The sequence below is a fragment of the Cebus imitator genome, unplaced genomic scaffold (genome assembly GCF_001604975.1).
Source record: "Cebus imitator isolate Cc_AM_T3 unplaced genomic scaffold, Cebus_imitator-1.0 Scaffold640, whole genome shotgun sequence".
In the NCBI taxonomy this organism is placed as follows: Eukaryota; Metazoa; Chordata; class Mammalia; order Primates; family Cebidae; genus Cebus; species Cebus imitator.
This window is the reverse complement of record NW_016107955.1, coordinates 283,235-294,909: the sequence shown is the minus strand read 5'-3', so window position 1 is coordinate 294,909 and position 11,675 is coordinate 283,235. Positions and strand designations below refer to the sequence as shown.

Sequence of the window (11,675 nt, the reverse complement as noted above, 5' to 3'; positions counted from 1 at the left end):
AAAAAAAAAAAAAAAAAAATCAACAAGTCACAAATCCGGAGAAGATATTTGCCACACTTAAATGAAGAAATGGTTAATATGTAGAATATTAAAGGAACTCCTACAATTAATTTTAAAAGGACAACCTGGCTGGGCATGGGGGTCACGGGGTTACACCTGTAATCTCAGCAATTTGGGAGGCTGAGGTGGGAGGATTGCTTGAGCTCAAGAGTTCAAGACCAGCCTGGGTAACATGGAGAAACCCTGTCTCTACAAAAAAATACAAAAATTAGTCACACCTGTAGTCTCAGCTACTTGGTAGGCTGAGGTGGGAGGATCACTTGAGCCCAGGAGGTGGAGGTTGCAGTAAGCCAACATCGTGCCACTGCATTCCAACCTGGGTGACAGAGGGAGACCCTGTCTCAAAAAAAAAAAAAGGTTAGCCTGATTTTTTAAAATGAGCAGATATGAATGGGCACTCCAAAGAGAATTAAACAAAAATGGTCAAAAACACATGAACTTTATTATCAATAAGGAAAATTTCAATAAAACAAGTAATTATAATTTTATACCCACAAGTTGCCAAAAATGTAAAAGTCTGTTATACCAAGTGTTGGTGCGAATGTGGAATGACTAGAATTTTTATACACTATTGCAAAAGTGTAAATTACAATCTCTTTGGAAAACAACGTAGCACTATCTTGTAAAGTTAAATATGCACAATACCCTATGATCCAGCACTTCCACTCCTAGGTCTATACTAGAGAAACGTTCCCACTCTGTATATATAAATCTTTAAAAATTGATAAGTCCTTCTGTCTTTTTCTCTTGTAAAAAAAAAATTAACTGAGTTGTTTGTCCTGCAGTCCTAGTCTCTCTTGAGTCCACCTCAATCAGGGTTTCATCTCCAGAACGCCATCAAAAATGTTCTTGTCAGGCCAGACACAGTAGCTCACACCTGTAATCTCGGCACTTTTAGGAGGGTGAGGCAAGAGGATCACTTGAGCCCAGGAGTTCAAGACCAGCCTGGGTAACATAGTATGTGAGAGAGAGAGAGGGAATGGTAACACATTTTAGATAGTGTGTGGAGTGCTCTTGGAGTAAGGATGATGGGGAAAAGACCCAGGACACTTCAGTGGTATCAATAACGTCTGTTTCTTAGCTGGGGAGTTGGTTCACAGATCTCTATGTTATCATGCATCCTAACTTACATATATGGGTTATATATGTTCTCCTGTATGTATCAACTACTTCACAATTACAAAATAGAAAACACCAAAAAGATCCAAAGTAGCTATAGGAGGAATTAAAGAATCCTGCTCCAAACAAACGAACAGCGTATACAAAGGCCCTGGCATGGGAACAGTTACTGTGTTGGAGGACTTGATCGGTGTGCCTGGAGCACTGTAAGCAAGAGAGACGGTGGTTGGAGACAAATTGGAGAGGTATGCAGGAACCAGATCTTGAAAGCTCACAGTAAGGAGTTTGGATCTGATTCTAAGTACAGTGGGAAACTAGTGGAGGATTTAAGCAGGTGAGAGACATGATCAGATTTATGTTTGCTAAAGATTTTGGCTGCAGCTTTGGCTGGGTTACATGCCAAAAGTGAGCTTCCCAAAATATGAAGGAACACAGGCAAATTTAAGCTTTCTAGCTTTTCATTTGACCAGAAAATAGGTAATAAAAATAAATATAAGGGGGGACATATATTTCAGAAAAGAAAGCTGCTTCTGCTTTCTGTGATTGGGCTATAGGAGTCAATAGGAAGCTGGAAGACCACTGTGGAGATGGTTGTGATTATTCAGGAAGGTGGCTTAGACCAGGGTTATTTTGAAAGAGGGAGTGAGGAAAAGGAAGGATTAAAGGATGTCTCCTAGGTTTTTGGCCTGAGCAACTTGGTGAATAGTGGTGCCATTTATTGAAATAAGGAAAACTGCCAGGCGCGGTGGCGCGTGCCTGTAGTCCCAGCTACTCGGGAGGCTGAGGTGGGAGGATTGCTTGAGCCCAGGAGTTCTGGGCTGTAGTGCGCTATGCCGATCGGGTGTCCGCACTAAGTTCGGCATCAATATGGTGACCTCCCAGGAGCGGGGGACCACCAGGTTGCCTAAGGAGGGGTGAACCAGCCCAGGTCAGAAATGGAGCAGGTCAAAACTCTTGTGCTGATTAGTAGTGGGATTGCACCTGTGAATAGCCACTGCACTCCAGCCTGGGCAACATAGCGAGACCCTGTCTCTTAAAAAAAAGAAAGAAAGAAAGAAATAAGGAAAACTACATAGAGTACAATGAAAAAGGAGTGTTATAGATGTGTTTGAGGCTTAGGAAGGTGAGAAGGGGTCAGATCATGAAGAACCTTATAAATCTGGCAAAGGGGGTTGGACCTTATCTTGTAAGCACTGGGGAGCCATTTGCTTTAAAGGTGCTTTCAAAGGCTTTATGCTGAGGATTACCATGGTCAGATTTGCTTTCACAAAGATCACTCTGGTAGCCAGTGCAGAGAAATCCAGTGCAGAAAGGGTAACATTGGAGCAAGAGAGCCCAGTGAGGCTCCTGAGATACTGCCTGACACCAGATTGTGAGGCCTGAGTTAAGCTGGTGGCAGCAGAGATGGAGAACACAGTTAGAAATATATCACGAAGTAAAATCAGTAGGAATCAATAATGGCTGAAATATTATAAGGAGAAAGGAATGGGGGTGGTGTGTAGTCAAAGATGGTGGTCAGCACTGATGGGCCATTCTACCTCCCTTTTGCTTCAGATGTATAGCATAAACCAGTCAACAGATCTCAGGGAAGCAGCAGCCATTGAGGCTAAAAGAAATCGAGAAAAAGAGCGACAAAACCGATTCTTCAATGTGCGGCACCGAGTCATGGGGGTGAGTGTAGTAGGGACTGTTGCTCAGGATTGGGCCACCTCACTCTTACACCTGGAGAGGAATGTGTAGCAGTGCCCATGAGAGCCCTTTCCCTGATCCAAGGCAGGCTCCTAGGGTGGGAAAGGAAGGAGAGGGAGAGAAGGGGCCCACCCCTACAGGCCTGGGAAGGGCTTAGAAAGAGGGATGGGTCAGTGCAGGGGAAGAGACTAGGGGAGAGAGCTGACCCTTCTCCAGTCAGCTCTGGGCCATGTGACCTGGTTCTAGAGACAGGCAACATTGAGCTAAAAGAGGCCTAAAGAATATTTGGAGGCTGGGTGCAGTGGCTCACACCTGTAATCCCAGCACTTTGGGAGGCCAAGGCAGGCAGATCACATGAGGTCAGGAGTTTGAGACCAGCCTGGCCAACACGGTGAAACCCTTTCTCTACTGAAAATACAAAAATTAGCTGGGTGTGGTGGTGCATGCCTGTAATCCCAGCTACTTGGAAGGCTGAGACACGAGAATCACTTGAATCCAGGAGGAGGTTGCAGTGAGTTGAGATCGCACTATTGCACTCCAGTCTGGGTGACAGAGTGAGATCCTGTCTCAAAATTGCTGCATATACCTAAACTATCTCTGTAAGGCTTTGTAAGAAACTGTTAACCAGGCTGAGAGACAGAGATGGAAGGAATACTTACTCCTCACTAAACTGTATTCCTTTGTGTATGATTTTTTTTCCTTTTTGTATGATTTTGAAATGTAATGAATGAATTATAATCAAAATAAAGAGAAAATATTGATAGTTTAAGAAACAAAAGATTGCTAGGTGAGTGGATAGATGGGGGATGCAGCATGGTATTCTGGAAAAAACTCTGCACTATTCAAGGCCAGGTCTGCTGACTGTTGCATGTGTGGCTTTGGATAAATCACCTGTCTTCTCTGAGCCCCAGGCTCCTCTTGTGTAAAATGAGTCTGAAGGAAGTGAGGTGAGTATTAATACACAGTGGTAGCTCTGAAAACCAGTGCATGGTGCCTGCCATAAGTAGTTGGCTAAAGTATGAGCAGTCTGATTGAGATCCAGCTGACAAGCATTTCCTTGGGGCCTGCTCTGTGCCAAGCACTGTTTTGGGCAGTGGGGATACAAAACTGACTAAGGCCCAGTTTCTGCCCTGAAAGGGCTCACAGTCTGGCGCAGGAGAGGATAGAGAGAGGCGAACTTCACTATAATGTAGACAGTGGGTTCTAGATTCTATGAGAGTAGAGCCTGCCTGAGGAGTCAGGAAGGTGAAGCCTGAGCTGGTCTTGAAGGACAAATTGGAGTTTGTATAAAGAGAGGAGGAAAGTGTTCCAAGTGGAGGGAGCAGCTTGAGCAAAGGCTATTGGTTCAAAACAGCCTAAGATATGCAGGGAACTGTAAGCACAGCTCACAAGGGTAAGCGTGGCACAGGGGAGGAGGGTACTAAGAGATGAGGCCAGAGAAGGAGGCAGAGGCTAGACCATGGAGAGGCTTACAAATCATGCTCAGGAGCTAGAACTTTATCCAGTAGGTACTGGAGAGCTACAGGAGGATTTTGAAACATGTAAATTCTAAGTTTGTGGTAGGGCATTAAAGGCCCCCTGCTGGGCCCCTACTCTGATTGTGCTCCTTTCTTTGGGATCAGGTGGATGTCCAGGCCCTAAACAGCCAGGTGGCAGAGCGAAAGCGTCGGGAAGCAGCAGAAAAAAGCAAGGAGGCAGCCTATGGTAAAAGCGCAAAGCCAGGGGCCAGACAAGGGTGTAAAGAAAGAGCTGGAGTGGGCTGAAGTAGGGCAGTTCTGCCTGTGAGTGTAGTCTGAGGCCCTGGGGTGGCGGGACAAACCAGGTGGATCTTGAGAGCAGAGGCCATGCTAAGTAGACTCTGTCCCTCCTGGGGTATCTTTTCCATATCCTTGCTCACCACCCCCAGGTACCAGCCAGGTGCAGTATGATGTGGTAGTCCAGATGTTAGAGAAGGAAGAGGCAGAACGAACACGTCGGCTGGCCAAGAAAGTCCAGGATTTTCGGGAGCAGAAGCAGCAGCTCAAGAACGGGCGTGAATTTAGTCTTTGGGATCCAGACCAAGTCTGGAAGGGGCTTCCGACCTATCTTAGTTACAATAATACCTATCACGGTCCATCCGGCCTGCAGTACTTCTCTGGGGAAGACCTAGACAGGGTCACACACCTGAGAATGCAGCAGAGGCAGTTCAGGTACGGCTTGGAAAGGCAGCAGCAGGAGCAACAGCAAGCCAAGGTTGATGAGAATTATGCAGGTAAGCAGCCCAGCCCTCCAGACTCAGAGACCTGAGGCCTAGTGGGGATCTGTCCTAAGCTGAGTACAGCACCCAGGAGCCAGAACTGTGTGGGGAGGTCCAATTATCCATAGGGTTGGTGCTGAAATGTTAGGTTGTGCAGACCCCAACCTCCCTGACTTCCTTTAGTAATGACAGTGTAGCATTGTTCTTGATTAGCTTGGTGCTCTATTACCTGGAAGCAGCATAGTGCACAGACCTAATTACAACCCTATGACAGCACTCTGTTGGACCACTTACTGTAGTTGTAGCTAATTGTGAAAGTATTTGTTTAGGCCAGGTGCAGTGGCTCATGCTGGTAATCCCAGCACTTTGGGAGGCCAAGGTGGGTGGATCACAAGGTCAAGAGATCAAGACCATCCTGGTGAAATGCTGTCTCTACTAAAAATACAGAAACTAGTTGGTCCAGTGGCATGCACCTGTAGTCCCTGCTGTTCGAGAGGCTGAGGCAGGAGAATTGCTTGAACCCAGGAGGTGGAGGTTGCAGTAAGCTGAGATCACGCCATTGCACTCCAGCCTGGGAGACAGAGCAAGACTCTGTCTCGGGGAAAAAAAAAGTATTTAATATGTCTTCTCCCTAAAATCTCAGCCTACTGAAGATGAACCATCTCTTTCATGTCCACCCATCTCCCAGTTGCTTAGTATAGTGTCTGTCAGGTCTTAGAAACAGCAAGGAGCTCAGTGTGGCTGGAGCAGAAAAAAATTGTCAGTACGTTTGCTCATGCCATGCCCTCAACCTGAAATGCCCTTTGCTTTTTTAGCCTGTATACAAAATGTATTTCAAGGATCACCTCTTCCTGGAAGCCTTCTTCTCTTCCACCACCCAAAACCCTCCTAATACCCTATACACATCCCTACCATTGCTCTTGCCAGATTTTGGTCTTATTATCTATGCTTGATCTGTGTCCCCAGCTAGACAGGGAGCTCTCTGGGGACAGGATTTAATTCAGTGGTATCCTTGGAACCCAACACATGGCCCTTAGACTGAGATTCAGAGATATGAAATGATTTACCGAAAACTATATAGCTCAGAAGCAGCAGAGCGGACATTGGGACCCAGGTCCATTGGAGGCATCTTTTAGTTATGTACTTGAGAAATCCTTGTTGCTGTACCTTGGCTATTCCTAGCCAAGGGATGTGGAAGGAACTACTTCCACATCCCTTGTTCCTTCCACATCCCTACAACTCAGACACTACCCCCCTCCTAAACATACATACACACACAAACACAAAATTTGCTGAACAAATGGCTGGATAAGTGAAACAGTAATGGAGCAAGCCAGTACAGTACCCTGGCCATATTTCTGTGTAGATGCGCTCAGTGACCAGCTGCGCCTCGCCATGGACGCACAGGCCACCCATCTGGCCAGGCTGAAGGAGTCCTGTCGCGTGGCCATGATGTGTGCCATGGCCAACGCCAACAAAGCGCAGGTATGGCCTGGGCCATCCAGTACCGTAGGCCCTCCCCAACTCCTGAACAAAGTCTGGGGAACCTTAGCCACATTCTTCCTCTTATATACCCTCTCAAATCAGCACCAGCCCTCGCATCTGAGTACTCCCCCTTCATCGAAGGCCCCTCTTAGGGCACAAGTCACCTCTCCCCACCTCCAGAAGCAAGATGACTTGAGAACAGAACATTGCCCTCTCATCCTCAGCTCAGTCTAAAGGTTTCCTGAAGGCAGAGAAGTTCCCTGCCCATTCTCCCCCACACATGCATTAGGGTCACTGAAAGGCCATGCAGTCATATCTGTTCTTTCCTTGAGATGGAAGAGTAGGGCCATGTTCCCCCTCCCCTGTGACAGAGTTCCCTAAGGTTGGGCACCCAAATGCTTGTATTTGGGGGCTCCCCAAGGCAGCTGCACAGTCTGGGCGTCAGCGCTGTGAGCGTCAGCGTGAACAGAAGGCCAATCTTGCGGAGATCAAGAACCAGAGCACGAGTGACCTACTGACTGAGAACCCCCAGGTCGCCCAACACCGTACAGCTCCCCACCGGGTCCTGCCCTATTGCTGGAAGGGCATGACTCCAGAGCAGCGAGCTGCCATCAGGAAAGAGCAGGAAGTACAACGCTTTGAGAAGGAAGCACAACGTCAGGCTGAAAAAGCACTGGATACTGAATGGAAAAGCCAGACCATGAGCACGGCCCAGGCAATGCTGGAGCTAGAAGAGCAGGAGAGGGAATTGTGTGCTCAGTTTCAGAGGGGTCTAGGCTCCTTCAACCAGCAGCTGGCTCAGGAGCAAAAAGCCCAGTGAGTTATAGGTGGTGGTGGTGGAGATAAATACCAAGGGAGGGAGAGAAGGAAAACATGTCAGCTGAGGCCTCTGGACTTCTTTCACAGGCAGGATTACCTGAACTCAGTAATCTACACCAATCAACCTACAGCCCAGTATCACCAACAGTTTAACACCAGCAGCCGCTAAGTTCAGGATGTTTATCTCTCCCTTTTCGTCCATCAAGCTCACAAGTGGTCAGGAGTCAAAGAGAAAAATGCTGCATACACCCACCTTCTAACCTAGGTAATAAACTTCTTCACTCAAAATCAAGTCCACGTGTTGTAACAGGACACAAAAAGTGTGAAGGTACTCCCTTTCCCCCTTCCACCCTGGAGCTCTGAGCATACAACCCTGTCACAGCCTTCACGTTTCTTCCCCATGCCAGGGCCCCTAGCACACAACACTGCCTACAATCTGTGAGAAAAAGAGACTTTATTAGGCACAGAGGGCAACTGATGGGCAGCTACTGGGCTTCCTCCCAAGCTGGAGAGTAGTACCCCAGGGGAAGGAAGGGCAGAGGAGTGTGTGTTCTCTCTGCCTTCTCCCTTCAAGGCTGCATACGAATGGCCCCATCCAGCCGGATAACCTCTCCATTGAGGAATGGGTTCTCGATGATGGCCTGTACCAGATGAGCATACTCAGCAGGGTCACCCAGTCGGTTAGGAAAGGGTACTTGGCTGGCCAAGAAGTTGCGTACCTTCTCTGGGAGGGTGATCAGCAGTGGGGTGCCAAACAGACCTAAAAAAGATAACCAAATTCAGAGACTCACCCTTGCTTTCATATTTACCTGGTCCTTCCTCACTTTAGCCCTGCTTCTTGGTGCTTCCCTGGGGCCCAAAGATAAAAGGCTGCTGTTGCTTAGGTAATGGATACCTTCCCCTCTCAACTGCCCATGGATCCCACCCAATCCCAGTTGTGATGGAGAGAGGGGATATGTCTACCTGGAGCAATGGTCATCACCCGGATGCCTATGGGAGCCAGATCCCGAGCAATGGGCAGTGTCATGCCCACTATTCCCCCCTTAGAAGCAGAGTATGCAGCTTGTCCAACCTGGAGAAAGAGTAGAGCTCATAGGTGGGAGGGCCCCCCAACAAGTCACTGAGGAGGCATATGTCATACCCCTGCCCACACACCTGACCCTCGAAGGCAGCCACACTGGCAGTGTTAATGATGACCCCACGTTGGCCTCCCTGGTCTGGTTCATTCTGGCCCATCTCAGCAGCCACCAGGCGGATCACATTGAAGGTGCCCATGAGATTCACCTGTAGGACATGTGGAGACATGGTATAGGACCTGAGGCAGAAGAAGCTTTTGTTCCCTAAAAACTTTGGGGTACTTCACAGCCAGATACCTCTTACTCCCACTATCCCTGGAGAACTTACAAGGCCTTACATTAAGAACTCGCTGGAAGTCTTCCAAGGTATGGGCCTGGCTTTTCTTTAAGTTGTATGTCTTGATAGCCACTGCGATGCCTGCACAGTTGACAGCTACATCCACACGGCCAAACTTTTCTTTTGCTAAAGCCAGAGCTGTTTGCACATCCTTCTCAGAGGTCACCTTTAAAGGGAGAAGTGGAGAAGGTATTCATCTCCCAGCACACACACTCCCACTAAACCTGAGGGAGGGCAGGGCAGGGCAGGGCATGCCCTGTCCTTGGTGAGAAGTAAGTTATAAGAACAAGGGAGAGGCCAAGAGAAAAGATTGAGGTAAAACTTGAGAGAGTAGGCTGGGCGCGGTGGCTCATGCCTGTAATCCCAGCATTTTGGGAGGCCGAGGCGGGTGGATCACTTGAGATCAGGAGTTCAAGACCAGCCTGGCCAACATGGCAAAACCTCATCTTTAGTAAAAATACAAAATTAGCCGGCCATGGTGGCACATGCCTGTAATCCCAGCTACTTGGGAGGCTGAGGCAGAAGAATTGCTTGAACCCAGGAGGCAGAGGTTGCACTGAGCCGAGATTGTGCCATTGCACTCCAGCCTGGGCAACAGTGAGACTCTGTCTCAAAAAAAAAGTAGGTCAAAGGTGAAAATGTTATGTAACATAGAGCAGAGCTGCAAAACATTCTTCAAATCAATACCCTCTTGATAAGTTCACATGCTCCTGGAGATTCTCAATTGCTACGGATCAGAGCACTAATACAACCCTGTTGTAAGGCCAGGCACAGTGGCTCACACCTGTAATCCCAGCACTTTGGGAGGCCGAGGAGGCAGTCCGATCACCTGAGGTGAGGAGTTTGAGACCAGCCTAGCCAACATGGTGAAACCCCGTGTCTTCTAAAAATACAAAAAAAAATTAGCTGGGCGTGGTGGCAGGCACCTGTAATTCCAGCTACTCGCAAGCCTGAGGCAGGAAAATCGAACTCAGAAGGTGGAGGTTGCAGTGAGCTGACATTGCACCACTGCACTCCAGCGTGAGCGACAGAGTGAGACTCCATCTCAAATAAAAATAAAAAATAACCCTGTTGTGACAATCATTAATAGGAAGATAAACTTTTTTGTATCCCTACCTGCCAATCTGATTTCATCAAGTTTTACTTTCTGTAGTTTGTTTCATGAAAAGAAGTTTTTTGACTTTGTAAACATAAAATTACAGGGCACTATATGCATTTTCAAACTACGCATAAACCCTCCTGGGATTATGTCCAATCCCCATCCCCATTGTTGTGAATCACAGCTTTAGAGAATCCTTATCACGGGTGGTCCCACAATGCTTGAAGGCTTGGGCCAAAAGAGACAAGGAGATGGATCCACTGCCCTCATAGAGGAGACCCTTATAGGAGGGACCCCCCCACAGGTTCCCAGGCCAGTGCTGGTGACCCACACTCTGGGAGAGGAGAGGTGACCCCACTTACGTCGGCTGGGGCGAAAACGCAGCTGTTTCCTAACTTCTTTGCCTGGGCCTCCCCACCTGAGTTGGGCAGGTCCAGAAGCACAGCAGAGGCTCCCTGCCCCACTAGTCGCTCCGCGGTGGCCAGGCCCAGGCCCGAGGCTCCTCCAGTTACTACCGCCACCAGGCCCTGTGTCAAAAGAGTCAGCGTCGGCTGCTACATCGCCCAGACCACCCCCACGCTGTCACCTGCCTGTTCTCCAGGCTTCTGCGGAGAAGGGGAGAGGAGAGTGGTAGTGATCACCCCTGCGGGTACACCAGGTGTGCTGCTTCGCCTCACCGTTGGGACCCCGAGGGCAGGGGGGATCTCATCCCCAGACAGCCCGTCCCGTAACCCCAGGTATATATATATATATATGCCGTGGAGTGCTGACTTTCATCTCTTGAGCCCAGCCGCCACAATGCCAGGCCTACATAAACATAACCCTTTCCTCCGAAACCGATCTCTTTCTCCTAGTTCCACGGCCACGCTGTTCCGCCCGGTGAAGAAGGGCAAGCAACAGAGGAAAAGAACCTTCTACCTTCACGCTCCGACACGCTGCAGCCATCTTTGCGTCCGCCTCTCCACTGGCTGGAAGCGCAGGTGCTCGCTGATTGGCCGAGGCGAAACCGCTGGGCGACGGGACGGGACGTCTGTCGCGTGAGACGTAGGGGCGTGGCCTGGTACTTTTGTGCCTTGGCTAGAGGGCGAATTCCACCTGTTAAGGTATACCCAGAGAGTTATTTCAACTGGGGAAAAAGACCAATAGCAGCAGTACAATACCACAACACACTCGCCCTACTCTCTAGCTGGCCTTTTGGCAAGTGGCCCGCTCCGCGTGGGGGAAGAGGCGTGGATATTCAGAATGGGTGCCTTTCTCCTCTGAAAAAGCCTTCAAGTATGAATGCATTTGAGACTCCTATATGCTAGACTGTGTGCAGGGCACCAGGGATACCTAGGGAATAATAAAAGATTCATGCCTTCCAGGAGGGCACAGTTCAGTTGGAGAAATAGAATTACAGTATAGGGACAGACGAATGGACAGAACCAGATTCTGGGACACTCAGACAAGGAGATCCAAAGATGAGAAGTCTGAGATACAGAGAGAGAGTCATGTAAAGAGAAACATGTTGAGGCCGAGATAGGAAGAGAGATGCCAGATAGGATCACAGAGCGATGAAAGTGGAGAGCCCCTAAGAGAGATGCTTGGAGACAGAGATTCTGAGACAGCTGCTGAGAAGCACAAACCTAGAGGCAAAAACATCTTTCAGAGCGTGGTGGCTCACGCCTGTAATCCAAGCACTTTGGAGGCCAAGGCGGGTGGATCACCTGAGGTTGGGAGTTCAAGACCAGCCTAACATGGTGAAACCCCGTCTTA

The 11,675-nt window shown here is 48.7% G+C and overlaps 2 protein-coding genes across 6 annotated transcripts in view; one reads left to right on the top strand and one right to left on the bottom strand.

Moving 5' to 3' along the window:
• RIBC1 (RIB43A domain with coiled-coils 1) overlaps nucleotides 1-7,700 on the top strand; it is a 12,262-nt gene extending 4,562 nt beyond the window's left edge. For all 5 annotated transcript variants that reach the window (XM_017517641.2, XM_017517639.2, XM_037734599.1 and 2 more), the window contains 6 exons: nucleotides 2,734-2,850; nucleotides 4,491-4,572; nucleotides 4,775-5,119; nucleotides 6,471-6,589; nucleotides 7,011-7,405; nucleotides 7,496-7,700. In XM_017517641.2, coding sequence (XP_017373130.1) covers nucleotides 2,734-2,850; nucleotides 4,491-4,572; nucleotides 4,775-5,119; nucleotides 6,471-6,589; nucleotides 7,011-7,405; nucleotides 7,496-7,577 — 1,140 coding nt within the window. In that variant the 3' untranslated portion in view covers nucleotides 7,578-7,700. The remainder of the gene's footprint in view (nucleotides 1-2,733; nucleotides 2,851-4,490; nucleotides 4,573-4,774; nucleotides 5,120-6,470; nucleotides 6,590-7,010; nucleotides 7,406-7,495) is intronic.
• Nucleotides 7,701-7,843: 143 nt separating this feature from the next.
• Nucleotides 7,844-10,950, bottom strand: HSD17B10 (hydroxysteroid 17-beta dehydrogenase 10). The gene is made up of 6 exons (XM_017517645.2): nucleotides 10,839-10,950; nucleotides 10,283-10,447; nucleotides 8,823-8,987; nucleotides 8,564-8,692; nucleotides 8,372-8,480; nucleotides 7,844-8,168 (listed from the first exon to the last, which is right to left on the bottom strand). Exons 1-6 carry the CDS (start codon nucleotides 10,863-10,865, stop codon nucleotides 7,978-7,980), a joined length of 786 nt encoding a protein of 261 aa, XP_017373134.1. The 5' UTR covers nucleotides 10,866-10,950; the 3' UTR covers nucleotides 7,844-7,977.
• Between the last annotated feature and the right edge of the window lie 725 nt (nucleotides 10,951-11,675).